This window comes from Manacus candei, unplaced genomic scaffold (assembly GCF_025592945.1).
Source record: "Manacus candei isolate 608988 ecotype Guabito, Panama unplaced genomic scaffold, ASM2559294v1 h1tg000076l, whole genome shotgun sequence".
NCBI lineage: Eukaryota > Metazoa > Chordata > Aves > Passeriformes > Pipridae > Manacus > Manacus candei.
The window spans coordinates 3,048,815-3,075,050 of NW_026138124.1; the positions used below are offsets into that span (position 1 = coordinate 3,048,815).

The following is a 26,236-nucleotide window of genomic DNA, read 5'->3' on the forward strand; positions in this document are numbered from 1 at the left end:
CCTGCCCCGGTGGTGGGTGCGCCCTTCCCGGGGTCCGGGAGAGCCGCTCGGCGCTGGGATGTCCCTGTCACAGGCGGGGGGAGAGGAGGGGTGAGGTGGTGGCCGGTGTCCCCACTCGCTGGGTGACATGTCGGAGCGCAGGAATTAGATGCGGGTGCAGGGACGGAGGTGACAGCGCGGCATCGGGGCCCTGCGGGGCTGGGACAGGGGGGCCAGGATGGAGGTGACCTGTCCGGAGGACTGTCCCCGCCCCGGGGACGCCAGTGACAGGATAGGGACTGACCCCTACACGGGACAGAGCAGCAGAGACGGGGACACTGCAGTGGTGGCCCTGGGGCTCCTGGTGCCACCTCCTGTGGGCATGTGGTGTCACACCCCCCCCAGGGCATTTTGTGTCACCATCCCAGGACACTTGGCCGCTTCCGAGGTGCTGGGGCCGGGTCCTGAGCTGGGTCACTGAGCCAAAGGGGAGCGGGGGTCGTGTCCCAATGCCGGGGGCGTGTCCCGGTTTCGGGAGTCGTGTCCCGGTGCCGTGTCCCGGTGCGGGGGGAGTGTCCTGATCACGAGGGGTGCCCGGGTTTCGAAGGTCGTGTCCCCGGTGTCGGGGGCGTGTCCCGCTGTTGGGGGCGTGTCCTGGTCACGAGGGGCGTGTCCCCGGTGCCGGGTCCGAGGGTCGCGGCGGTTCCCGGTGTCCCCGGGATGGTGCTGCCGTCGGGGGTGCGGGAGCGGGTGGCGGCGGTTCACAGGGGCTCGGCGCTGCCCGAGCGGCTCCGGCTGTACGACGCCTGGGCCACCGACTACGACCAGGTACCCGGGACAGCGGGGCATGGCGGGGGGTGACCGAGGCTGCCCGCGCTCACCGCCGCGTCCCCGCAGGATGTGGCGGCCCTGGAGTACCGCGCACCGCATCTCGCCGCCGCCTCGCTCGCCTTCGCCTTCCCCGCTGCCCCCGCCGGGGCGCGGCTGCTCGACGTGGCCTGTGGCACCGGGCTCGTGGCGCGGGAGGTACCGGGGGGGAATGGGGTGGGATGGGATGGAACTGGGATGAGGGATAACGCCCGTCTGTCCCCGCAGCTCCACCGCCGCGGGTTCCGCTGCCTGCACGGCGTGGACGGCAGCGCGGGGATGCTGGAACGGGCGCGGAGCACCGGGCTCTACCAGGAGCTGCGGCAGTGTGTCCTGGGCTGGGAGCCGCTGCCCGGGCCCGCAGGTAACGGGGTGGCACCGGGCGGGGGGAGACACGGGAGGACTCCTCGGTGATGTTCCTCGTGTCTCTGCCCGCAGATAACGGGGTGTCACCGGGTGGAGGGAGCCCCGGGAGACCCCCGGTGACACCCTGTCCGCAGGTAACGGGCCGGCACTGGGCGGGGGGAGCCCCGGGAGGACCCTTCGATGACACCCCCGTGTCCCTGCAGAGCAGTACGATGCCGTGACGGTGGTGGGGGCTCTGGGCGAGGGGCAGGTGCCGACCACGGTGCTGCCGGAGCTGCTGCGTGTCACCAAGCCGGGTAAGGGGGGTCTCGGTGTCCCCTCCCCGCCGGGACCCCCGCGGTGGTGGGATGGGGACACGGAGCCCCGGTGGCTGTGGATCTCCGGCTGGGCGCTGGTCCCGTGTCACAGATGGGGGGTGGCTTTGTTCCTGGGGCCTGGGATGGTGATGGCCCGGGGTCCCTGACTCTGCTCGCTGGCAGGTCCGGGCGGTGGGACGAGGCAGGAGTTGGCAGTGGCAATGCTGGTGCGTGACAGCCTGTGCTCAGGCGTGACGTCCTGCCCGCCCCGTGCCCACTGCCCTCCCGCTCTTCCTGTGTTCTGCCCGCTGTCCTGCCCATCCCCTGCCCACTGCTCTCCTGCCCTGCCCGTGCCCTGTCTGTGCCCTGCCCGTGCCCTGCCCGTCCCCTGCCTACTGTCCTGCCTGTCCTTGCCCATCCCCTGCCCACTGGACAGTATATCCCTTGCCCACTGCCCTCCTGCCCTGCCCATTCCCTGCCCAGTGCCCTGCCCGTCCCTGTCCCCTGCCCTGCCCGTCCCCTGCCCTCTGTCCTGCCTGTCCCCTGCCCACTGACTCCTGGTAGGCTCTCACTGCCTCCCCTTGCCCCCCACACTTCCCGAGGGGCTGCCACCCCCAGGGAGGGACACCCAGTGTCAGTGTCACCCGTGCCCTGTCCCACAGGAGGCTTCCTGTGCCTGACGACGAGGAGCAACCTCTCGAACCTGCGGTACAAGCGGGAGCTGGAGGCAGAGCTGGGGAAGCTGGAGCGCTGTGGAGCTTGGCAGAAGCTGCTGGCCCAGGAGGTGGAGCACTGGGAGAGGGCCACCTCGGAGGAGGAGAGCACCCGGGGCACTGGCTACATCTCTGGAGTGGTCTACCTCTACCAGAAATGCCCTGTGCCCCCCCTCGAGGAGGACTGAGAGCTGGCATGGCTCTGGAGGGGGGGTGAACACTTGGCCTCCTGTATAAAATTCAGCCCAGTGACCCCCTCCTGGAGCAGGGCAGCTGCTGGAGGGGGATAACATTTTGAGGGAGTGTCCCCATTCCCTTCCCCGTGTCCTTCTCCCCGAGGTCTGGGCCTAAGGACCTTGTCTGCTCCTCAGCATGGGGAGGCTCTCCTAGTCTCACCAGGGTCTCCTGGGCACCACCATTAGCTCTGACATTCAAGTATTGTCCCCAACACCTCAACCCTCACCGTGACATTTTGCAGACCCACATGGCTGTTCAGAGCCATCTCCTGTCCAGGATGTCTTCTCACTGTGCCCACCTTGGCACTCGTGGTCAAAATCTGGATCCTTCTTTGTCTTCCACTCCCAGCCCCCCTGGGCTTTACCTGGGGAGTGCTGGAGGTGGATCCCCATCGCTGTGTCCTGCAGCCTCCCATCCTCATCCTCCCCAGGGGATAACCCAGTGCACACTGAGGTGCAGGAGACCTCCACATCCAGCAGCAGTGCCAAGGTGACACCCAGCTGGAGAGGCTTCCAAGCACCACATCCACCTTTCATCCCACAACAGCTGCTCAAATCTCTCATTTTCCCAGAGCTTTGTAGTTAATGGTCTGGATGGGAAATGAGTTTGGAAGGAACCTGGGGAGCTGGTGGCTGCTCCCCACCCAGGAGTCACCCAGCACTGCCTGCCCAGCCTGTTCCCCCAGCCCCTTGCTGTGCTGCCTACACAATTCCTTCTCCACTGATCCCTTGGGAAGTTTTTTACCCAAATCTCTTGCTGGAATATTTGAGGTTTTTTCCCTTTTCCCTTCCCCCAGACCTGTTCCTGCTCATCCTGTTCCCATGGTCCTTGGGAACAGGTTACTTCTTTCCCCTTGGGAGCGTTTCCCAGGTGGGAGGCGGTGGCTGTGTCTGTCCCTGTCCCCCACTCAGGGTATCCTAGATCTCCAACACTCACCCTCCCCATGGCTCCTGCCATCCTTCCACATTGTCCCCCCAGGTCTTGGGGTCCCTGTGCCCATCATGGGTAGCTGCCCTACCACCCTCTCGCCCCGTTTGTCCCCAGCACTGTCCCCTGGGCAGTTGGGGGTCGTGGCTGTCCCCAACCCTGCACTTGGCTGTTCAATAAATCCCCGTCCCTGCTGTCTGCCTGCTGTGTGTTGTTCCTGGAGCAATGGGGCTGTGGACCCTCTGGGGTGGGTGGCCAGGAGCCTGGGAGTGGGGATTGGGCCTTTCTCTGGGGGCTTAGAGGACCTGGTGTCCCCCGTTGTGCCCCTCTTAGCTCTCAGCATCCTCTCCCTGCCTCAGTTTCCCTGCTGTGGGATACCCCAGGAGCACCCTGGCTCGCTACTGCTGCTTCCCCCATGGGGACGTGCCAGGCACTGAGGCAGCAGCCCTGACCTGGCATCAGGCTGGCAGGGCACAGCACCCCCAGAATATGTCACCCTCCTCCCCACACCGCGCCATTCAGAATGAGCCCAGGCAGCCTTGGTGGCACCAGGTTATTTATAGTCCCTGCTCTGGGGAAGGGCACATGCTGGAGGACCGTGCTGGGGTGCAGCCAGCATGGGAATGGGGATGGGGATAGGGATAGGGATGGAGATGGGGATGGGCATGGGGAGGGGGATGGGCATGGGGATGGGACAGGGATGAGGGTGGGGATCGGGTGGCACAAGGAGGCAGGGCAGGGACAGTGGTGCTCTCTTTGGTCTGGCACCTGGGCACAAGGGCTCACACGTAGTCCTTCATGGGGTAGCCTGTTGAATCGCAGGTCTTCACCCCTTTGTAATTCTTGGCGTAGGAATCCTGCGGGTATAGGGTTCCCAAGTGGCTCAGGACAATCCCACTGGCGAGCAAGAGGGTAAAGGCGATGAAGCCGATGTAGATGGCAGCCCCCAGCTCTCTACTGACGGCCTCGGGCCCCGTGGGGGTGTAGGAGTTGTTGATGATGTTGCTGGCAGTAAAGGAGACGGCGACGAGGATCAGGATGGCGGACGTGAAGAACAGGGAGCCTGCCACAGCGATGACCGCGCCCCTGTTGCCCTGGTTGCCGCCCATGCAGTTGGAGAAGGGTCCACGCATGACGAAGATGATGATGGCGACGAAGGTCGCGATGAGGGCGGTGACCACCAGGGGACGGGAAATTAGCAAGTCGGGGCTGATCTCCAGCTGGGAGCTGTAATACCTGCACTGCGACTGCCCCGTGCCATCGTTGGCACAGGTCACCCACAGCCCGTCCGAGTACGACTGGGCCCCTACGCCGCTGGAGCCGAGGCAGTTTGTCACCCTCCACATGGGCAGGGCACAGATGAGGACAGTGGCCACCCAGCCCACGATGGCTGTCACCAGCCCACTCGTCTGCATCGACGTCATTTCCATGGTCAGTACCTGCAGGGACAGGGCACAGCTGTCATGGACATGGCCCCAAGCCAGGGGGTTGCTGGAGAGCACAGGCTTTGTCTGCTGTGCCCTGCTCCCCATCGGGGTGGGAACGGCTACAGGACAGCGTGGGCACTCAGGGGATATGGGGACATGAGTGACATTGGGCAGTGCTGAAGATCAACACAGGGACACAAGCAACATGGCACGGGACATTGCTGCAGGACAGCATGGGGACACGGGTGACATGGAGGCAAGAGTGACATGGGGCACTACTGCAGCACAACATGGGGACAAGAGTGACATGTGGCATTGCTGTGGGACAGCATGGGGGCACACAGGTGGCACTGAGGACCCAGGCCCTGAGCAGGCCGATGTGCAGGGGCCCTCGTGTGTCACACTGTCCCCTACAATGTCCCCCCAGCACAGGGCAGCCTCTGCCATCACCCCTTCTTGGCGCATGGCAAGTGTCAGGGAGGCAAAGGCTTTTGGGAAGCAGGATGGGGGCTCACGGTGCCCCTCCTGCCATGCTCCAGAGTGCAGATCCCCCACCCCACACTCACCTCATATCCTGCTGTGGCAGCAACCCCCCAGTGCCCCCCCCATGCCCTGCTCCACCACTGGTGCTTCAGCCTCCTTGGCCATGAGCATCGTGCTGGGGGGCACAGGCGGGGAGGGCAGCCCTCCCTCCCTGCAGCACTGGCTGCTCCCAGATGGAGTGCAGGTTGCTGCAGTGCTCTTTGGACCCAGGATTTCCTCTCTGAGGTGCTGGGAATGGGTCAGAGCTCAGCTCTGCTCCAATCCCAGCTGTGGAGGGCAGCTCTTTCAGTGATATCGGCTCTTGGCCCCCAGGAGCAGTCCCCATGGGGCAAACCCTGGTGAGGGGCTGCAGGGTCACCACAGACATCACCCCTGGCAGAGGGGTGTCTGTTTAGGCGCACACCAGACACACAAACAGCTCCACCACGGTCACACGTGGCTGCCGTGGCCCTGGCTCAGCCCAAACCAGCTCAGCCCAGCACGGACCAGAGTTCACCCCTGGGTGCCTGTGCCCAGCAGCTGGGACTGGCTGAGTTTTTATGGCCCCGAGCTCAGCGGGGTATCGGTTGTGCCCGGCACACCCTGCAGCACTTGCTGGAGGTTTCACCATCATTTCTCCTACCCCAGTTTCGGTTTCTCCAGCCTCTCCTTTCCCGTTGTGTCCCCAGTCCTTTCCCAGCGCCTTTCATCCCTCGGTGACCTGATGGACACCCAGCACTGGGACCTTGGGCCATGAAAGACCCTTTGGGCCAAAAAAAAGTGATGGGTGTCATCCCGGGCACCCTTTCCCAGCCAGCAGGACCTGGGCCACAAGAGACACCCAAAACAAGGTGCATGACCACCCACACAGGGACAAGCAGTGGCTCCCCAGGGAAAAGCGGTGCCCCCACGGATCCCAAGGCACAGCAGGGGTGTTTGCCAGAGCATCACACTCACAGTTCCACCTGGCCACTGCCATTACAGGGCCACAACAATATTTTCCACCGTTCCCGTTCCCAGTGAAAGGATGGGAGAGTCCTCAAGCCCCAGACCCACATGAGACACCCAGAGCCAGGCAGCCAGAGTCAGCCCTCGTCCCCACACCCCCCGAGGTGGGAGGGAAGGATGTTCCCAAGCGCAGGGAGCACTGGCAGTGCCGGAAGCGAGATAGGCAAAGCACCCTGCACTGCCCACGCCGGCCCCGGGGTGCTCCCAGCCGCGGTTGTGGGGTGGCCCCGGGGCCAGCGCGCCCCAACTCGCCCTCGCCGGCGCCTGCCACCTTCTTCCTGCTCGGGTGGGAAGGTCACACAGGCGTGGGACAGCCCTGGCGTCACCAAGGACCTGTGCCATGGAGACACCCGCTGTCACCCCCGGGGTGGCCCGGGGAGGGAGCGGTGGGGAATGCCAGGGCTGGAACAGGGTGGGTGGGGGTCGTGGGAGGCTCCGGAGAGAAGATTTGGGGGATCTCAAAAAGAATGGGGATCTGCAGCACAGGAGCACCGGGCTGTCCCGCTAGCAGGTGTTGGGAGGGTAAAGAACAAAAGGTACAGCGGGGTCTGAGCAGCTGCTGTTTAATGCGGGAAGGATGGATGCGGGGCCGGACGGCAGCACAGCCAGGGGGACCGAGAACCACCCTCTCCAGCCCCCGGGCACCCCGCTCAGGGGATGTCGAGCGGGGCGATGGATGGGGTCGGGTCTGAGAGTCGCCCCCCTCCACGCGGGTGCACGGCCCCGCTCGGCTCCCGCCTCCCCGACCGGTTCTCCCAGCCCGGCTGCTGCCTTCCCACTCCCAGGATAATGATGCCCCCGCCCTGAGGAGCTGCCGCGAGAAATCACACTCCGTACGGCCACTCCGAGCCCCGAAAGTAGGTCATAGTCAAAATTTAGGGTACAGGCAGGTGAAAGCCCCTGATAACCCTCGACACCCTGCCAGGGTCCGCAGAGCCACCACGTCCCCATGACCACGTGGGACAAGTTCGCTGTCCCCACCAGCACCGACACCGCCACCCAGCCAGAGGGACTGACAGTCCCGGGGAGCTTCACCCGGTGAGAGCCCCGTGCCACCCGAGGGACGGGCTCTGGGAGCTCTGTCACCACATGGCACACCCCGATACCGAGAGCCAGGAGATGCTCGAGGGGGGCATCGGGCGGCACCTCAGAGAAGATGCCTCTGCTGGATGCTCCGGGAGGGGGGGAACAGGACCCCCGCCGCGGGCAGCCAGGACAGGATCTCCTTGTTCCCTGTCTCAGCCGAGATTAAAGAACCGGCTCCAATCCAGGCAGAACAAAGGCAGCTCTGTCTGCCCTCCCTCGCACTGCCCCGGCGCCCGGCCAGCCCCAGCCCGGCCGGGGGGGCAGGTCGCGGGTCCGGGAGGTCCCAGCTCCCTGCGGTGGCCGGGGGGTCCAGGTGGGAACGGCGGCTCCTACACGTAGTTGCTGGCTGGCAGTGAGCGGGCAGCCGTGAACTTGGCAGAGTAGGGCTTCTCCCCCCGGGGGGGGCAGGTGCAGCACAGGATGCCCCCCCCCAGCAGCAGCAGAGCAGAGGCCGCCCAGCCAATGTAGAGGGACGAGCCCAGGTCCCGCTTCTGGGAGTCGGCGATCAGCGGGTTGTAGAAGTCCTGGACGATGCTGTTGGCCGACCAAGAGATGGGGACGAGGATGAGGACGCCGGCCACGATGAAGATGATGCCCGAGAGGATCATGACCCTGGCTTTGGCGGTGTCGTCCTCCACACAGTTGGTGCACTTGCCGCCGGCGACGGCGAGCAGGGTGCCCAGGATGGCCAGGACGATGGCCACCACCACCATGGCACGGGCGGCTTGCAGGTCCTGTGGCAGGCCCAGCAGCGAGTCGTACACCTTGCACTGCATCTGCCCCGTGCTCTGCACCACGCAGCTCATCCACAGCCCTTCCCAGATGATCTGGGCCACCACGATGTTGTTCCCCACGAAGGCCGTCTCCCGCCACATGGGCAGCGCGCAGCAGAGGATGGAGGCCAACCAGCCGATGACGGAGAGGGCAATGCCCAGCACCTGCATGCCCATGGAGGCCATGGCTCGCTCCCGGCACCCCTGCCCGCCTCCCGCTGTGCAGTGCCGGCTCCCGGGACCATGGCAGGCATTATATGCCTTTGCTGAGGGAGGAGCGCCGCCACAGCCGCCGTCCTGCCGCCGGCACCGGACGGAGGGGTAAAACCAGTTTCCCGGGATTCCTCCACTTGTATTTCTCCCTCCAGCGCTGACACTTAATATCCCGGTTGCTCCCACGGAGGAGGACACAGGGGACCGGGATCAGGCCACCCAGGTGCAGGAGTGTGTCCCACTGCTGTCTGTGGGCAGGCAGTGCCAAGGGCAGCGCTGGGGCTCAGCCTGGGATGCTGAAGGGGAAGAGTCGGTGTCCAGGCACCGGGATGTCTCTGCCGTTACCGTCAGCACCTTCTGTTCCATCACCTGGATGGGTTCCTCCATGTTTTCGTGCCTCAGTTTTCCCCCAGCTCACGGTCACTGGTCCAGCAGCAGCCCAGTCTCAGGCCCCCCACGGCCCCGTGCTGGGAGAGCAGCACACCGTCCCCCCCGCTGCCGGGCTCCGTGCCCAGCAGGACACAAGCAGCTCTTGTTTGCTCCTTGGCATCCATACCAGCACTTCCCAGCCCTCCATCAGGCCTCGAGCAGGAGGTGTCACCGCCCAGACCCACAAACCGGTTGGAGCAGCTGCTGGTTCCCCAAGGAGGAGAGACGGCACTGCCCGGGGCAAAATGGGGGGCAGACCCCAAACCCGCCCCACCTTGTGCTCCACCACCAGCCAGTGTTCACAGGGCTGCCCTCAGCCCCAGGTCTGCCCATGTCCTGGTGCCTGCTTGGTGGCTTGGGGCTGTGGGGGGCAGAGGTGGCCTCAAGGTGTCCCAGTGCTGTACCCACTGATCCCAGTGCCAATGCCAACACCAATGACAACACCAATGCCAACACCAATGCCAACACCAATGCCAATACTGACGCTGATGCTTTGGGCACTGCCTGACCTCTCCTCTTTTAATCCATGACTCCCACACATGTCCCCTCCCTACTCCCTCTGAGCCCCTCCGGCACCTGCACAGGTGCTCAACAGACGGCAAGCAAGGACAGACAGACGGACATTGCACTGTTTCATCACCACAGCTTAATCCTGGGCCTCTGGGAAAGATAAGAAGCACTGAGATAATCTTAGTTTTCCTGAGCACTGGGGTTACTGAGATGATCTGATCCCTTGTGCTAATTGCTCGGTGTGATGGGTTCTAGAGCTGCATGGGATGTCCCTGGGCATTGTATCCCAGTGTGGTGGGAAAAGCCAGGTGGTCCATGCACTGCAGTGCCAGAAGGATGCCTGGGGACATCCAGGTCTTGCTGCAGACTCCAACCTGTGGGGACGAGTCAGGGTCCTGCCTGACCTGTGCCAGAGGAGCCGCCAAGGCTCCATCCCTCTGTCCTGCTGGAGTGCCCACATTACTCACATACCAGTGTGGCCACCCCAGGGCCAGAGCCTTGTGGTCAAGGGCTCCCTTTAATTTACGAGGTTCCAGAGCATCCCCGCCGGGGCCAGACTCTGCCTGAGGCTTTCACCTCCCAGCCGGGTGCTGTAACCACCACGTAATTTGGGGCTGGAGAGAGGGACACACCCACGTGTGTGTGTGCCTGGCATGGGCCGTGTCCCCGCAGGCACGTGGGGATGTGTCTGTGGGCTGGGGACAAATGACAAAGTGAGGACAAGGACTCCTCCACGCGCGGAGCATCAAACACCTGAGCTGCTCACATTCCCCCTCGAGCCAGAGTAGGCGCCAGCACGGCCTCCCACAGCCAATTACTGTAATTAATGCTGGAACGTGACATATATTCCAGCTGGTGGATGCCATCCAGGGACAGCCCCCGTGCCCTGTGCCCTTCCCCACATCTCCCAGTGACGTGCCTGCCCGCCCAGCAGCACCAGCCTTGTGTCCCCACCACTGGCAGCCAGCAGGACTGACAGACACTGGCTTGGCACAGAGTGGAGGAGCAACAGCCACCCCCAGTGCCCATGGAGCCTGAGGATGGTGGTGTAGCACAGGTGGGACCTCCGAGCGCCTCAGCACATGCCATCCAGGACCACCACCCCATGGACATCAGCCCCACATGAGCACTGGCCCCACAGCCGCGTCTCCGTGCCCATTCCCAGTGCATCTTGCAGGATCCCAGTCCCTGGCTTTGTCCCAGTGCCATGGTACAGGCACATGTCCTGGTGGGACCACAGCCCACCTGCCCAGCAGGGAGCTCCTCCACCCCAAAACAGGGTGTTCAACCCATCCTGAACTTTGGCCACCCAGCACCCGCCCCAGCACCCAGCCGGGTGTGGATGTCCTGCCTCAAATCCAGCGGGATTTGCAGGATGGGGGAGCCCGAGTTCCTGTCCCTGCTCTGCTGTGCTAAAGGGGTCAATGAAGGCAGAGCTCCTGCCCCAGCATGTCCATCAGGAGATGCCCTCCAATGCCTGCTCTGGCTTCACCAGCATGGGGACACACTGCAGTGCCTTGAGGGCCCCCTGGGTAGTTAGGCCATCCCCAGGCAGGGAGGTGGCATTAAACCCAGTGTCACACGATGCCAGGCACCACCGGGTGCACAGCAGAGGCTACACCACCCTGACCTTGCCCAGGGCAGAGGATACCCCACAGGGAGAAGGCTCGGGGCACAAATCTCCTGCCAGAAAGGGCCACCAAGGACACAAGTGACAGTCCCACCTCACACACAGCTGGCACCAGCTCAGCCCTGTGCTGAGCCAAGAGACCCTCATTCCCCAGCACCTGCACATGGACCGACCACCCCGGCTACTTCAAGGTCCCAAGAAGGCAGGTGACAGTTGCCAGCAAGAGACAATCCACCAGGATCTCTGGCTTTGCATCTGCCAAGCGAGGCCTGGCCACCAGCCCTCTCGCTCAGCCCACATGGAGCAGGCGGTCAGGGATTAGTTACCAGCAGCCCAGAGACTGAATGTTCCCAAAAAAACATCCTTGCCCCACATAACCCCCCTCGACCAACTCAAATGTGCACAGTCAGGTTGTTTCTCAGTATGGGAAAGCAAAGCCTTATCGGCTCAGCAGGAGAAGAGTTGTGTGCCGGGACCCGCGGGGTCCCTGCAGGCAGAAACGGGACCTTTGCCCTGAAGTCACTCCAAAAGTCAAATCTCTGTCCAATTTCTGAGCAACAAGTGGCTCCCGACATGTAAAACACCCCCAAGTGCTGCCGAGGTGGTTGGCGAAGGGACGGGGGAGACGATGACCACGGGTCAGGAAGGAGGATGCGGGCGGTGCAATGGGAGTCTCCTGGCCGGCGATGCTCGCAGGAAGGGGATGCTGTGGCAAAGCCGATCCCAGCACGGCCCAGCATCCCCCGGGCGAGCCCCCTGCCACATCTCGCTGGCCAGTGCCCCCCAGCCCCCCGTGTGCCGGCACCTCCCTCCCCGCCCCGCCGGCACACAGAGCTGCCATTGATGCTCGGAGCCGCCTTTACCTGCTCGCCGCCGCGTCGGAGGGGTTCCAACAATGGGTTGCCTGTGTGCCCTGGTCAGCACAGAGCCAGCAGTCCCGCGCCTGAAATATAAGCGGCCGAGGCAGCACTTACCGCCCCGGCCCCGCTCGCCCGGGGGGGGAACGCGCGGCACTCCCGACCGCAGCGGAGGGGAAACACCCCAAATCCTGCGCCGGCTGCCGCGCACGTGAGTGGGACGCGGCCCCGAGGCACCCGGGGCTGTTGCTGCCGTCACCTCTTGCTCACTCCCGGGATGATGGGTTCTGGGTGCATGGCAGGAAGGGGATGCTGCACTGGGTGTCCCCCCGTCCCCCATCCTTCTTGCCCCCCCAGGTGTCCTTCCTGCAGTGTGAGCCACCAATCTGGTGATGCTCCCATGATCTTTGGGGTCTGACCTTCATTCGGCGTCTCTGTGTCCGCAGCGGGCAAACCTGTCACCATGTCACCGTTGTGTGACCACAGATGTGGCCACCCCGCTTTGTCCTCATCCCGGGGCACTTGGATACTCCCCATCCCTCCCCAGCTGCGGGGGACAGGGAGGGAGATGCAGCAGGAGGGATGGGTGTGCCCCACAAGCACACTGGCTCCGTTCAGCTCTTTGGTAAACACTATTGATCCAGTTTCCTCACCACAAGAATGTGTCCTGCCAGAGGTGACCGGAACCCTGAAACCCCGGTGATTTGCCCCTTCCCCCACCCTGAGTCAGGTGTCAGTGGCTGCCCCAGGCAGACACAACACTGGACAGAGCCTGTACTTTGGCAATTTGGGATGACAAAGTGTGAGGACACGGCGCGTGGGGCTGATTGCAGGGTCGGGGGCTGCGGTGCTTTGCTGCCTCATCCCACCCCACTCTGCCCCAGCAGCTCCTACCCCAGGGGTATCCCCACTGCCCCACATACCTGCCTGGAGTATCCACCTCTCCCCCTGCACCACAGCCCTACCAGGGATGACCCCATTGCCCCACACCCCTGTAGGAGGTATCTCCCCTGCCCCACATCCCTACACAGAGTATCCCCACACACACACACACACACACCTCTACCTGGGGTATCCCCCTTGCCCCATGCCCTTGTATGGAGCATCCCCACTTCCCCACAGACCTGCCTGTGCTATAACCCTGCCCCTACTCCCGAGTACCACAACCCTGCCTGGGGTCCACCTTGCCCCAGAGCCCTGCCTGGGATAAAACCCTGCCCCAGAGCCCTGCCTGTGGTATAACCCTGTCCTAGAGCCCTGCCTGGGGTACATTTGCACCCCAGAACCCTGCCTGGGGTACCCCTGACCCAAAGCCCTGCTTGGGGCACTCCCTTCCCCCTACCTGGGGTACCCCCTCACCCCACAGCCCTGCCTGGGGTACCCTCTGCCCCAGAGCCCTGCAGCCGTGTGTCTGTGTGGCTGTGGGTGCATGTGCTGGTGTGTCTGCAGCCGTGTGTGTGCTGGAGAGGTGTGAGCACCTGCACTGCCAGCGTGTGCCTGTTCACCTTTGTCACTGTGTCTGTGTGTGTGTGTCTGTCCACGTGTCTGTGAGTCTGTCTGTGAGTCTCGGTGTGTCTGGGTGTGTCTGGGTGTGTGTGTCTGTGAGCTTGGCTGTGAGTCTGTGTGTTTGTGCGAGCCTGGCTGTGTGTGTGTCTGTGAGTCTGTCTGTGAGTCTCTGTGTGTATGTGTCTGGGTATAAGTGTCTCTGTGTGTGCGTCTGTGAGCCTGGCTCTGTGTCCATCTTTGTTGCAGCTGTGTGTGTGCCTGTGTGAGTCTCTCTGTGAGTCTGGCTGTGTGTCTGTCTGGCTGTGAGTCTGTGTGGCTGTATCTGTGTGTCTCGGTGTGTGTGTGTCTGTCAGTCTCTGTGTCTGTGAGTTTGGCTGTGAGTCTCTGTGTATCTGGCTGCATGTCTGTGTGTCTGTGAGTCTGTGTGTGTGTGTGCCTGTCTGTGAGTCTCTCTGTGAGTGTGTCTGTGAGTCTCTGTGTCTGTGAGTCTGACTGTGAGTCTGTGTGAGTCTGTGTGTCTGTGTGTGTGTGTGTCTGAGTCTCTGTGTCTGTGAGTCTCTCTGTGTCTGTGTGTCTGTGTGTGTCTGTGAGTCTGTCTGTGTGTATCTCTGTGTGTGTGTCTGTCTGTGAGTCTCTCTGTGAGTGTCTGTGTGTCTGTGTGTGTCTGTGAGTCTCTGTGTCTGTGAGTCTGTGTGCGGCTGCATGTGGGGGTGTCTCTGCCGGCAGAGGGGGTGTGTGTGTCTGTGTCTGTGTGTCTGTGTGTGCCCCTGTGCACACCTGCACCCCAGGGCCGCTGCCACACCCCTGCCAGCACACCTGGGGGGCCTTCAAACAGCCCCGACCCCCCTGTTTGCCACTGACACCCTCCTGTGCCCACCATCACCTGCCAGCAGCACTGGGTCATGGATCGGGTCCCCCGAGGGCCAGGACCCCCAGGACCCCCAGCAATGAGGGCACAAAGCTCTGAGGTGCTGCTTGCATGGGCTCCCTCCCAGCAGCACATATGGGGTCACACCTCGCTACCCCCCCAACTGTCTGTGAGGACTTGGGGTCCCCTTGGGGGGTGATCAGGGTACAGTGGGGTGGCAGAAGCTCACCTAGCCAGACACTGGGGATTTTGGGGATGCCATGGTTTGCCAGAGGCTAATCTGGTTGGATATGGGGTATTGGGGTGTCACGAGGTGGTCAAAGTCAGACACAGGGGGCTGCAAGGAGCTGGAGGCCAACCTGGATGGGTACAGGGTGCTTGGGTGACAGGGGCTGACACCAGCTGACCCAGACAGATATGGGGTGTCGGGGTGCTGTAGGGTGACCCCACTGGTTGTGGGGGTTCAGGGTCCTGCAGATCAACAGATGGTGATCCCCCAGATAGAGGGTATTGGGACACTGTGGGACACCCAAACCCCCTGGCTGTGGGGTGTCAGGGTGCTGTGGGGGTACAGCCAGGCAGTTACAGGGCTCCCACCCCCATCCCAGAGCTCCCTCCACAGCACCAGCTGCCAGCATCCCACCGCGCTCTTGAGTAGTTAATAAGTTGCAGAGGAGATTTTTGGAGCAGGCAGGGAACAGGTAGGAGCAAGTCCGTGTCCAGTAACCACATTCCTGGGCAGAGGGGGGGCTGGAAATGCTGGCATTACCCCCAGCCTGCAAAGACTGAGGGGGGACACAAGCACCCCACAGCCATAGGGCTGTGGCTGACACGTCTGAGGGGATTGCTCATGCCTTGGGATATTTTTCCTTTTGCCACTGCTAGCTCAGGTTGTCGGGGTGACGCTGCCAGGGTGGTTACGTGCACTATCTGCTTCCTTCAAGGCCACGAGACTTGTGCAGGATGAGTAAAGATCATTATCAGCCAGTCAGAGTATCCCTGACAGTGCTCCCGGCCCGCACGGTGGGAGCAGGAGGGGGCTGGGCGGGGGTAGAACGTGCTCCCATGGTTCCTGCCAGGCCGGGAGCACCCGTGGGTCCCCTGGAACGGGGACACAAACCTCAGGGCACAGCGAAGGGGTTGCACTTTGCACGGTGATGCAAAAGTGCCCCGTGCTCACCGAACCCCAGTTAAACGTGAGCACTGATAACATTCTCCAGAAATCAGCCAAACCCTGACCCGCCAGTACCGCCAGGGAGGAAAGGTGAGCCCTTGGCATTTCCACGTCCCCAGAAAGGGGGTTGGCAGGTCAGAATGAGTCTGGTGGCTGTGTTTCCCGATACCTATCGCCCGAAACCAAGGGGATGGCCGTGGCAGGTGGCGTTTCTCCTCCTCCCGCCCTTCTCTGGTTACTCGTCGCCATCTCTGCAAACAAAGGGGAGGGTGTGGGACGCAGGTGACGGTGACGGAGGAGCGCAGAGGAGCGTCCAGCAGGCAGCACTGAAACCCCACCCCGGGCCGGCCGTATAAATGCCGCTGCGCACAGGTGAAAGCCGATCCCCACGGGCTGCGAGCGGCGGCGGGTGACGGCGACGGATTCGGTCCGTGGGTTCTTCTTTGCCATCGCTCGGAGCGTGTCACTGAACCGTCCACCATGTCCATGGGGCTGGAGATCGGCGGCGTGGCCTTGTCGGTGCTGGGGTGGTTGTGCAGCATCATCTGTTGCGCGTTGCCCATGTGGAGGGTGACGGCCTTCATCGGCAACAACATCGTGACGGCCCAGATCATCTGGGAAGGGCTGTGGATGAACTGCGTGGTGCAGAGCACGGGGCAGATGCAGTGCAAGGTCTACGACTCCATGCTGGCGCTGCCGCAGGACCTGCAGGCCGCCCGCGCCCTCCTGGTGGTGTCCATCGTCCTGGCCGTCATAGGCTTGATGGTGGCCATCGTGGGCGCCCAGTGCACCCGCTGCGTGGAGGACGAGAGTACCAAGGCCAAGATCACCATCGTCTCCGGCGTCATCTTCCTGCTCTCCGGCGTCATGACCCTCATCCCCGTGTGCTGGTCGGCCAACACCATCATCCGGGATTTCTACAACCCGCTGGTGATCGACGCGCAGAAGCGGGAGCTGGGCACCTCGCTCTATGTGGGCTGGGCGGCCTCCGCGCTCCTGCTGCTGGGGGGGGCCCTGCTCTGCTGCTCCTGCCCCCCCAAAGAGGACAGGTACCCCACGGGCAAGGTGGCCTACTCCGCCCCGCGCTCCGCCGTCACCAGCTACGACAAGAGGAACTATGTCTGAGCCCCCCTCCCCGGGATCCCTCGGCACCCCCCACCCCACCCCACTCCACCCACCCACCCACCCCGGGACCCCCATGGCCCTCGGTGGAGCCTGGGCACGGCAGCGCCGGGGCGGGGGGGGCGCGAAGGAGGGGACGGGGCCGGCGGCGGGGTCAGGGCCGGGCTGTGTAAATAGAGACAGTTTCGGTTAAACACGAGGCAGTTTCGGGTCGGCGGGAGAAGCGGCGCCCGGCGAGGCCCCGCCGCGCCGATGGGGCAGGATGGGGGCGGGATGGGGACGGTGCCCCCCCCGGCGTGTCCCCCCCATCGCTGCCGGCCGGGCACCGTCTGTCCCTGTTACGCGTGGTCTGTACCGGTTACATTTGTCAATAAACGTGTCCTGTTTTGGTACCCGAGTGTCCTTGGGGTGTGGGGGCACGGGGAGGGGGGCAGCGGGCTACAGGCCCCCCAAAGGGACACCCTACACACCTTCCAAGGGCAGTACCGGGACGGCACCGGGGTGGGGACTGCAGGGGGCTCAACCGCACCCCTCTCCCCCCGCCCCGGGGGTCTCTGCTCGGGTGGCAGGGGTGGCGGGGGGGGGCACACCCGTTACCCCACTGCGGTCGGGAGGCATTGCCGGAGCCGCTGGATGCCTCGGGGACACTCCCTGCCCGCCGGTCCAAAGTCTGGATCCCCTGGGGAGCCGCGGGGCGCTCCCCCCCGCCCGGGGAGCCGCGCTGGGGCGAGGCCGCCCTGCCCGGCCGCTCCCCGCGCCCTCCGCCACGCTCGGCCGGGCAGGGACAAAGGGGCAGGAGCCGGCGCGGCAGCGCTGCCGGACGCCGGCAGGCGCGGGTGCCGCCGTGCCCGCGGGCTGGAGGGCGGCCCCGGGGGCCCGCCCGGCTCTCCCGGTGCCCACCCCGGGGCGCTCCCCCAGCCCCGGCTCGGGGGGCGGCGGCCCCGCCGTGACCTTCCCGCGCCCGCAGGGCCGCCCCCCGCCGCTGGGGGGCGCCAGAGCCGCGGGGCGGGGCCGGAGGAGGGGCCGCCCACGAGCACCGCCTCAGGGCCCGCGCGCCGCCGCTGCCGCCGCCATGATGCTCCGCCGGCTGCCCCGCGCCCCCGCCCCGCCCCGCCCGCCGCCCACCGCCGCCGCCCGCTCCCTGGGCACGTAAGGAAGGGCACGGCTGCGCGCGGGGCGGGGGCGGCGGGAGCGCCGCCGGGAAGGGTCCCGGGGAGGGTCCCGGGAGGGGTCGCGGGAGGAGCGGCGGGACCGCCAGACGGGCCTTCGCCACGCCCCCTTTCCGCAAGCCACGCCCCTGCGTTGTCGTGCCCCTCACGGCGCGGCGGGTGTGGTCACGCCCCCGAGTGTGACCACGCCCTCTGACTGCGCCCTCCTGTTGTGGCCACGCCTCCTTCCCCCCTCCCGCCCACACCCCGGGCCCTCCCTGATATATTTTAATATATTTTTATATATTTGACATTATGTGGTGGCTCGAGACTCAAAGAATCCCAGGATGGGTCAGACTGGAAGGCACCACAGTTGGACATCTGCTCCCACCTCCCTGCTCAGGCAGGGCCAGCCCAGAGCACAGGGCACAGGATTGTGTCCAGAGGGCTCTGGAATATCCCCAGGGAGGAGACTCCAGCCCCTCCCTGGGCAGCCTGTTCAGAGCTGGGGCACTGCCCAGGGAAGAAGTTCTTCCTCCTGTCCAGCTGGAGCTTCCTGGGCATCAGTTCCTGCCCGTTCCTGCTGTGCCATTGCTGGGCCCCCCGAGCAGAGCCTGCTCCATCCTCTGCCCCCTCCCTGCAGCCCCTGACACACAGTGGGAGGGCCCCTCTCAGGCTCTGCTCTGGAGGCTGAACAGCCCCAGCTCCCTCAGCCTTTGCTGCTCAGGGAGATGCTCCAGTGCCCTCCTCATCCTCACAGCCTGCGCTGGCCCCGCTGCAGGAGCTCCCTGGCCCTGCTGTGCTGAGGAGCCAGACCTGCCAGGGCTAGGCAGAGGGGCAGGGCTCATCCCTCTATCCCCCACACCCCTGGCCATGCCCCCACACCCCTCTCTCCCCCCACAGCGCGGTGCCCCTGGCCCACGTGGTGCTGGAGGGTCGCAGGGACCGGCCGCCCCTGGTCCTGCTCCACGGGCTCTTTGGCAGCCACGGCAACTTCCAGACGGTGGCCAAGACGCTGGTACGACGTGGGAGTGGCAAGGTGAGACCCAAGGGGCCCCCCCCCCGAGGAGGGGCACAGTGGGCAGTGCCCACAGGGTGACACGGTGCCCCTGCCCAGGCAGGTGCTGACAGTGGACGCCCGGAACCACGGCGGGAGCCCCCACAGCCCTGAGATGACATACGAGGCCATGAGCCTGGATGTGCAGCACCTCCTGAGCCGCCTGGGCATCGCCAAGTGCATCCTGCTGGGACATAGCATGGGCGGCAAGACTGCCATGACGTTGGCCTTGCAGCGGGTCAGCAGGCACGGGGCTCTGGGGTCGGGGGGAGCAGGCTTGGGGGGCTCCTGGGGGGGTTGTAGGAAGGGGGTGGCACCCTTTGGGGGTGTTCACTGGTGACAGCCTTGTCCCCAGCTCCACAGGGCCTTGTCTCCATCAGGGTGGGGTGCAGGAGCAAGTCCGTGATCACCAGCCCAAAGCTCTGCCTCGTCCCTCCAACACCAATGGAGAGGGAGCTTGGAGATCTGTGCCAAGCAGAGGGACTCTGGGAAGGGCACATGGAGGTCTCTGCTGAAGCAGGAGGGAGCAAAGAGCCTCCAGGAAGTCTGACTGGGAGCAGAGCCCTGTGCCCCCTCCCACAGGGGAGATCTTGGGACATCCTGGCATGGATGTGCCCTGCTTGTGTCCCCAGCCAGACCTGGTGGAGCGCCTCATCTCTGTGGACATTGGTCCCAGCTCGACCGCCCCCGTGTCCGAATTCTCTGCCTACATCTCTGCCATGAAGGAGGTGAAGGTCCCAGCTGGCCTGTCCCGCTCTGCAGCCCGACAGCTGGCTGATGACCAGCTGCAGCCTGTGGTCAAGGTAGGAAATCCCATGGGAGATGGAGGTGGAGGTGCCAGAACATCCAGGTTTGTTACTGAACAGTGCACCGTCCCCTTCCGTGGCAGCTCCCACAGCTCAGACAGTTCCTCCTCACCAACCTGGTGGAGGCAGAGGGCCGCTACGTGTGGAGGGTGAACCTGGAGGCTATTTCCCGGCACCTGGAAGATATCATGAATTTCCCTGTCTTCCACAAGCCGTATCCTGGCCCCACACTCTTCCTGGGAGGGTCTGACTCGCCCTATATCAGGTGGGACTGGAGAGAAGCGGTTCCAAGTCTGTGGTTTGACCCCTTGTGCTCTTTGCAGCTGCTGAGGGTGGGGAGGAAGCCCCCGGGGCGGGGGAGGCCCTGAGCGAGGTCTGTGCCTCCAGCAGTGACACTGATGCTGGAGTGAGGGGGAACCTGGGGAGGGGATGTGCTCAGACCTGGGATCACCTTCTGTGTGGGGAAGGGGAGGGAAGACACCAGGAGGGACCTCTAACCGTGGCACGTTCCCTTGTCCTGCAGCTCCAGAGACTATCCGGAGATCCAGCGCCTCTTCCCCAAGGCGGAGATCCAGTACATCCAAGGTGCAGGGCACATAGTCCATCAGGATAAATTCGAAGAATTCATCACTGCTGTCCTCAATTTCCTGCCACAGGTGTAGCACTGGGGACCAGGATTTCTGCAAGGACCGTGTGGGTCCTGAGGAGCTCTGGGCAGTGACACAGGGCTTGGGGCTCTGTGAGGAGGGGCTCAGCTGGGACTGGCTCCTCTCAGTGCAGTTTGATCCTGCCTGCAAGGCTCTCCCATCCTGGTTCTCCTGCAGCCAGAGTGGAGAGGGAACTCCATCCCACTGATCTCCCCTGCCACCTCGCAGGGACACAGGGTGGCACCAGCCCAGGACACCGTCCTGCCTGCACTGGAGTGTTGGGCACTCGGAGGGGGCAGGAGAGCCCTCTTGTTTTCCTGCTGCCAGACCCACCTGTGGATCTGGCTGTGACTTTGCAGAACGTGCAATAAAGCTGAATGGGTGCCAAGGCACAACAGGATTTGGATGTGGCTGTGGAGGGCAGGGAGGGTGTGGGGGGCACAGGGAGGGGCTCTCACTTGCCAACAGTGACAACTGGACTGGGGCCCTAATGTGACAAGCTGTGGGAGCAGTGCACAAGACACAGGTTTGAGGATCTTTCTTGGCTCCCAGGGGAATCACGTCCTTGCTCCACCTCTGGGGCAACATGAGGACTGGGGAGCAGGGGAATCTGCCTTCTGAGCAAGGAGATGCTGCCAGCCTGTGAGGGGGAGGCATGGAAACCCCCCAGAGTGCATCTGCACAGCCTGTCCCAAAGGCAGAGGTCCCTTTGTCCCTGAGCTCCCAGTGATTTCTCCCCTCCCGCCTGCTCTGCATCCCCCCGAGGCAGCATAACACCCACCCACCCTCTGTGGGCTGGAGGCAGAGGAGCAGGGTGTCTGCTGCAAAAATCCCTTTATTGGACAAAGGGTAAAGCCAGGGATGGGGTGGAAGTGGCTGTGGGGGTGACACATCATCTCTGTCACAGCTGGGGGTAGGCTCTGTGTAGGGACAGTGAAGAGAGACACTAACCAGCTTTGCACTTGGTGCTCCCCAGGATGAGTTTGCTCAATCTGAGGTTGTTGGGAGGCCCCAAAGGGGAGGGAGGATGGCAGGCCAAGGGTGTTTTATTCCAGGCCTGGCTGTAGTTGGCTGGCAGAGGGGGCACGAGGGGCTGGTTGGGCGATTCGCTGTGTTCCTGCAGAGCTGTTCTTGTCTCTTCCCCTTGTCCTTTTCTGACAAAGTGCATTTTCCAGGAGCAGGGCTGTGTTGGCCTTGAGCTTTCTGCTATGTTACCTCAAATTCAAACACTTTTGCTCTCTGTGTGTTATTTTTCAGTGAAGAACATCAGACCAAGAAGTTCCTGAGCCACTGGCTACTGAAACGAGTCCCTTGGGTGCCACCAGCCAGCTGGGGGGTGAGGCCTGGCCCCAGCTATCAGCACACAAGACCTTTGGACCAAGCCATGAGCTCTGGAGCCCAGGGTCAATGGGGAATTTCTCCCCACTCCTTCCTGCTGGCCAGGTCCCACATTTGGGGCACAAAGGGACAAAAGGCTGCCACAGAGTTGTGAGGTGAAGAGACAGGAGGTCAGTGGCCTGGGAAGAGATGGAACTTCCATCTGGTGGCATCTGCTGAGGGAATTTAGCAAAGCATTGTTGGACCTGGGGTGAGGGAGACAGCAGGGAGAAATGAGAGAACTTTGTTCCCTGCATGAGAAGGGTACAGGGAGTCAGGAGGCATCCCAGGGGCATGTCCAGGGCCATGTGTCTGGTGCCATGGGCTGCACCAACATGCCAGGCTCATGTATGCTCATAACATGTCAGGGTGCTGATGTCTCCAGAGACCCAGCTGACTTCCCAGGCCAACCCAGACCTGGTTTTGACTCAGCCTGCTCCCAAGGGGCCTGCTGAGAAATGGCCTGTCCTGGCCTGAGCTCTGCTCCCAGCAGGATTTCTGACCCTTGGCACAGCTGGTTAACCACAGAGCTCACCTTCAGGAAGAGCTCCTCTAAGTGGCTGTTACAGGCGTGGTTTGAAACTGCTCTGGCAGGCACTAGATGAAAATGGAGCCTGTTGATGACCCTGGGGGGTCCCTGTTCAGCCCTGCAAGGGACAGCCATCCCCAAAAGCCCTGTTGTCACAGCATAGGGGGGCTCAGAGCAGTGACACCGGAGACACCCAACTGCCCCTTGCTTTCCAGCCTTGGACACTCCCCAGGGCTGGGACCCATTCCAGCATCCCACTGGAGGTTCTGGGAGCCCCAGCATGTCTGGGAGCAGCCGATGGCCCCTCATCACTCACCCAAGTCAGCAGCCAGGCCCAGCTGCTCGGCCAAGGTGCCATCCTGAGGCTGTCAGTGGAGATGTGGCTGGGCCCTTGGAGCACGGTGTCAATGAGGAGCTGAGCCTATCCACGCACATCCTGCATTGATCCTGCACCTCTTCCACCCCACTGAGGCTCAGAACCCCTTGGGACAGCAGGTGGCCCAGCAGCCCAGAGGTCAGTGGGTTGTTCACATGCTCCACAGACTTTCCCCATGTTCTGGAGCAGCTTGTCTGCAGGGTGGCACCATCAGCCCCATGTCACAGCTCCAGCTGCCCCACCACCCCCTCCGGGTGCTTCCTCTTCCTCATCACCCCTCTACCTGCTCCCCTTTCCCCATCACCTCCCCTGGATGCTCCCCTTCCCCATCACCTCCTCTGGGTGCTCCCCCTGCCCCATTGCCAACCCAGGGTGCTGCTCCCTCCTTCATTTTCCAGCCCAGAGGTTTCCCCCGCCACCACCCACCTCCCCCTTTTGCCAGCCCAGAAAAATTGCACCAGGGAATGCATTTGCATGGACCCAGCAGCTGCTGGGAAGGGAGGAAGCTCCCAGCCCTCTCAGAGCCAGGCATGGGGCAGCTGCACTCACAGCTGGCAGCCCCAGTGCCAGGCAGGGAAGGTTGTCCTGTGCCAAGGACCAACATCCCTTCGTGCACACCCCCCAAACCCTCCAGACCTGTCTGGGTCTGGGCTTGGCTCATCCCCTCCAGGGGCCACAGGGAGACACCACCTCGGGCAGCAGCACCTCATCCTGGAACAGCTGTCCAGGGAGGGCGTGGAGTCTCCTTCTCTGGAGACATTCCAAACCTCCCTGTGTCACCTGCTCCAGGTGCCCCTGCCCTGGCAGCAGGGTTGAACTGAGTGATCTCCAGAGGTCTCTTCCAACCACATCCCTCCTGTGACTCCGTGATGCACACACGGGCCCAGCAGCCCTGTTTCCATCCCGCAGGAGCCTGGAATGTAAAACCTGGGCTGTGAGAAAGCCTGGGATTGCCCCAGAACTACATCAGTGGGGCAGGCTGAGCACAAGGCGAGACCTGGGTGGGAATGGTAGAAGTAACGCCAAGGATGGGGAAACCTAGGGACAGGGACAGAGGCACATCCACCCTGGGGGAGGCACATCCAGCCCCAGGGATTCACATCTATACCCAGGGAAGCACATCCATCCTGGGGGAGGCACATCCACCCTTGGGATGCACATCCACTTTTGGGAGCCACATCCACCCCCTGGGATGCACATCCATCCTTGGAATGCACATCCAGCCTCGGGGATGCACATCCAGCCTCGGGGATGCACATCCACCCTTGGGAGGCAGAGGGATGCAGCAGCTGACCGGGGCTGGATGCGGGCCGACAGAAAGGGGCGATAGAACGGTGAGGCCTCACGCTCCCTTGACCGTCCCGGTGGCTCCGCAGGCAGCGAGGCCTGGCCCTGAGCCAACCCTTCCCCCCTCCCCGCGCCATCCCGCCCCGGCCGGGGCACCGGAGGCGGCGCCGCCGTGAGGGGCTCGAGTGCCGGCGGTCCCTGATGCCCCGGGCCGGGGGTCCCTCGTGCCCGGGGGTTCCTCGGGCCGGTCCCGGTGAGGGCTGAGGGGGGTCCCGGTCCCGGGCGGTCACGTGACGGGACACCCCGGCCCCCCTCGCCCGTTCCTGAGGGGAAGCGCCGCGCGGCCTCCCATTGGCCGCGGCGGGACGCGCTGTGATTTCTCATTGGCCGCCCGGCGCCGGGTCCCGCCCCCCCCGCGTGTCACGGGATAGGCCTGGCGGGAGCCGCGGGGGGCGTGGCCTGGCAGCCGGCGGCGCTGGGCGGGGACGCGTTCCGGGCGCTGATTGGCCGGGGGCGCCGGCGGTGCCGGGCGCTGATTGGTGGCGGCGCGCGCGCCGGTGGCGGGGGGGCCGGGCGGGAGCCGCACGCGGCAGAGGCGGGAGCGGCGCGGCCGGAGCCGGGCGGGACCCGCCGCGACGGGGCAGGTGAGACCGGGGGGCACCGGGGGCAGGGGGCACCGGGGGGGCCGCCGGGAACCCCCTCCCGCCGCCCCGGCGCTGCCGCTCCTCCTCCCCGCCGCCCGGGCAGCGCGGCCTCCCCGGGGCCTGTCCGTGAGGGGCGGCACCGCCCGGCGGCGGCAGCGCTGAGGCGGCGGTCCCTCCGCCACACCGGGCGGGGGCGGGTTGGCCGCCACAGCCCTGCCCTGCACCGCTCCGGCCCTGCGGCACTCGGGGCCTGGGCCCTTCCCTGGGCCGAGCCCGCGGGCCCCGCTCGCTCCCCCTCTCCCTGGAGATCCCGCCTGGAAGCGCCTGGAGGGTGGGAGGTTCTTGTGCCGCCGGGGAGCTGATTCTTGTTCGCACCCGGTTACCCCCCGGAGGTCACGCGGAGTTGGGTTTTTGGAGCAGGTGCCTCCCCTCCGTGCTGGGCAGGAGCTAGTTCTGGCCCTAGTTTGGTGGTGTTGCAGGTTGGACATTTATTTCGAACCCCCTCAGCTGCCGCTGTGTTGTCAACATTGACTTCCCTAAAGCGTCTGCAACGATGCCTTTGGGTTTTCCTGCTGAATTAACTGAAGGGGGATGAACTCCAAATAGTCCGTGTGAAATTGGGGGTTCCTAGGACGTTACTGAGGACAGTATGTCAACAGTCTCATAAGGGTCCTGCTGGTGATTTTGGCAGTGACCTGAAGGAATTTTGCAGCTAAAAAGCTGAGGAAGTGCATGGGAAGCTCAGGGTGCTGCGTGGAAAATGGGAAGTGGAGATCCAACACAAGGGGTCTGGTTAGTTTGGCACTGGACTTTGGGGAGGCCACATGTGTTTTACCAGAGAAAACAAACTATTCTGGAAGAGTCTGTAATGGGGATGGAGAGATAAGGGAGAGAGGAGTGGTATCTGTCCTAGGAAGCAGGATTTTTTGCCTGAGGTTATGGATATATTGAATGCAGAAAGCCAGGTTGGAGGTGGGCTTTGGACCCTCACTGTAAAGGAGGAGGAGGAGGAGAGGGAGCATTAGATCAGCTCCAACATTGGTGCAAACACTGCTGCCCCTGGGTTTGGTGCCTGTGTGTGGTTCAGAGCTGGTGGAAAACTGCAGAGTTCAGAGATGTTGGGATTAAAGGTGAAAAAAGCTGCCATGTGGTGCTGAGAACTCCATCTGCTTCCTCTAGCAAGAACTTGAGAGGAGATCTGGCCAGTCTGCATGTGGAGGACAGAGGCTGGACACTGGGAATTCAGTCTGGCTGGGGGTGGTACGTGTGCATGCAACCCAAAATGTATGTTTTTAAGTGATAGAGCTTCAAGCATGAGAACAAGCTTCCCAGAGTCAGTGATGACTTTGTATGGGTGGCCAGCTTTTACATGGAGTCTCCATATTTTCCTTTTTTTAATAAAAGCAGCTGGGCTGGCAGCCCCCGGAGTCCTGGGGTCTGCTCTGCTTGGGGGGTCTGTAAGGTAGCTCTGATGTCTTTCAGGGAGTTTGCTGGAGGATGGATTTCTAAGTCAACTGGGATGAAGACTGGGAAATAAATTGAAAAGTTTCACTTATTAATTTCTAGGAACATCTGAGTTCCCCTTTCTTTTGCTGTGTTTGTGGGAATCTTTCTCTGGCTGTGACAGTTATTTAATGCATCTGAGAGAGCCTGAACAGGGACATTTCCTCAGAGGTATCGTTGCTGTGGGTTTTGTGGCAGGGTCCTTTCGGCCCTTCTGTCTCAACAGCAGTGTCACTTACCTGTCAGGTTAGGCTGTAAGAAGCTAAAAGGAAGGAAAAAACCCCCAAAATCCAAATCAAGGGAAGCTTTAGGGGTAGATCTTGCTTTGGAGGAGGCTGCTCTGCCAGCTTTT

At 63.3% G+C, this 26,236-nt stretch overlaps 6 protein-coding genes across 7 annotated transcripts in view; 4 read left to right on the forward strand and 2 right to left on the reverse strand.

Moving 5' to 3' along the window:
* The first annotated feature begins 644 nt into the window (after positions 1 to 644).
* On the forward strand, positions 645 to 3,581 carry METTL27 (methyltransferase like 27). The gene is made up of 5 exons (XM_051809620.1): positions 645 to 807; positions 877 to 1,005; positions 1,075 to 1,210; positions 1,416 to 1,508; positions 2,171 to 3,581. Exons 1-5 carry the CDS (start codon positions 700 to 702, stop codon positions 2,407 to 2,409), a joined length of 705 nt encoding a protein of 234 aa, XP_051665580.1. The 5' UTR covers positions 645 to 699; the 3' UTR covers positions 2,410 to 3,581.
* A 586-nt stretch (positions 3,582 to 4,167) lies between these two features.
* On the reverse strand, positions 4,168 to 4,917 carry LOC127481044 (claudin-4-like). Its single transcript, XM_051809877.1, has one exon. It carries the CDS (start codon positions 4,915 to 4,917, stop codon positions 4,168 to 4,170), a length of 750 nt encoding a protein of 249 aa, XP_051665837.1.
* Positions 4,693 to 8,842, reverse strand: LOC127480919 (claudin-4-like). Its single transcript, XM_051809624.1, has 2 exons — positions 5,379 to 8,842; positions 4,693 to 4,824 (listed from the first exon to the last, which is right to left on the reverse strand). Exon 1 carries the CDS (start codon positions 8,385 to 8,387, stop codon positions 7,758 to 7,760), a length of 630 nt encoding a protein of 209 aa, XP_051665584.1. The 5' UTR covers positions 8,388 to 8,842; the 3' UTR covers positions 4,693 to 4,824; positions 5,379 to 7,757.
* Positions 8,843 to 15,421: 6,579 nt separating this feature from the next.
* LOC127480917 (claudin-3-like) lies at positions 15,422 to 16,616 on the forward strand. Its single transcript, XM_051809621.1, has one exon. The coding sequence runs from the start codon at positions 15,869 to 15,871 to the stop codon at positions 16,511 to 16,513; it is 645 nt and encodes a 214-aa protein (XP_051665581.1). The 5' UTR covers positions 15,422 to 15,868; the 3' UTR covers positions 16,514 to 16,616.
* A 905-nt stretch (positions 16,617 to 17,521) lies between these two features.
* On the forward strand, positions 17,522 to 20,563 carry ABHD11 (abhydrolase domain containing 11). The gene is made up of 6 exons (XM_051809610.1): positions 17,522 to 17,659; positions 18,562 to 18,697; positions 18,780 to 18,953; positions 19,348 to 19,518; positions 19,605 to 19,786; positions 20,045 to 20,563. The coding sequence occupies exons 1-6, from the start codon at positions 17,583 to 17,585 to the stop codon at positions 20,181 to 20,183; spliced, it is 879 nt and encodes a 292-aa protein (XP_051665570.1). The 5' UTR covers positions 17,522 to 17,582; the 3' UTR covers positions 20,184 to 20,563.
* Positions 20,564 to 24,307: 3,744 nt separating this feature from the next.
* MTMR4 (myotubularin related protein 4) overlaps positions 24,308 to 26,236 on the forward strand; it is a 57,274-nt gene continuing 55,345 nt past the window's right edge. The window contains exon 1 of one of the 2 annotated variants that reach the window (XM_051809517.1): positions 24,308 to 24,381. The gene's annotated coding sequence lies outside the window, so the exon portion shown is untranslated. Of the gene's footprint in view, positions 24,382 to 24,472; positions 25,642 to 26,236 lie in introns of those variants that run through there. The other variant, XM_051809518.1, reaches the window with a different exon arrangement.

What these genes read in the sequence shown, in the direction of transcription:
- METTL27 (XM_051809620.1), top strand. Translation starts at nt 700, where the DNA reads ATGGTGCTGCCGTCGGGGGTGCGGGAGCGGGTGGCGGCGGTTCACAGG. An exon ending in GGGCCACCGACTACGACCAG is followed by an intron (nt 808 to 876) that starts GTACCCGGGACA and finishes GCGTCCCCGCAG; the next exon opens with GATGTGGCGGCCCTGGAGTA. An exon ending in GCCGCTGCCCGGGCCCGCAG is followed by an intron (nt 1,211 to 1,415) that starts GTAACGGGGTGG and finishes GTGTCCCTGCAG; the next exon opens with AGCAGTACGATGCCGTGACG.
- LOC127481044 (XM_051809877.1), bottom strand. Translation starts at nt 4,917, where the DNA reads ATGGGGAGCAGGGCACAGCAGACAAAGCCTGTGCTCTCCAGCAACCCC.
- LOC127480919 (XM_051809624.1), bottom strand. Translation starts at nt 8,387, where the DNA reads ATGGCCTCCATGGGCATGCAGGTGCTGGGCATTGCCCTCTCCGTCATC.
- LOC127480917 (XM_051809621.1), top strand. Translation starts at nt 15,869, where the DNA reads ATGTCCATGGGGCTGGAGATCGGCGGCGTGGCCTTGTCGGTGCTGGGG.
- ABHD11 (XM_051809610.1), top strand. Translation starts at nt 17,583, where the DNA reads ATGATGCTCCGCCGGCTGCCCCGCGCCCCCGCCCCGCCCCGCCCGCCG. An exon ending in AGCTGCAGCCTGTGGTCAAG is followed by an intron (nt 19,519 to 19,604) that starts GTAGGAAATCCC and finishes CTTCCGTGGCAG; the next exon opens with CTCCCACAGCTCAGACAGTT. An exon ending in TCTGACTCGCCCTATATCAG is followed by an intron (nt 19,787 to 20,044) that starts GTGGGACTGGAG and finishes CTTGTCCTGCAG; the next exon opens with CTCCAGAGACTATCCGGAGA.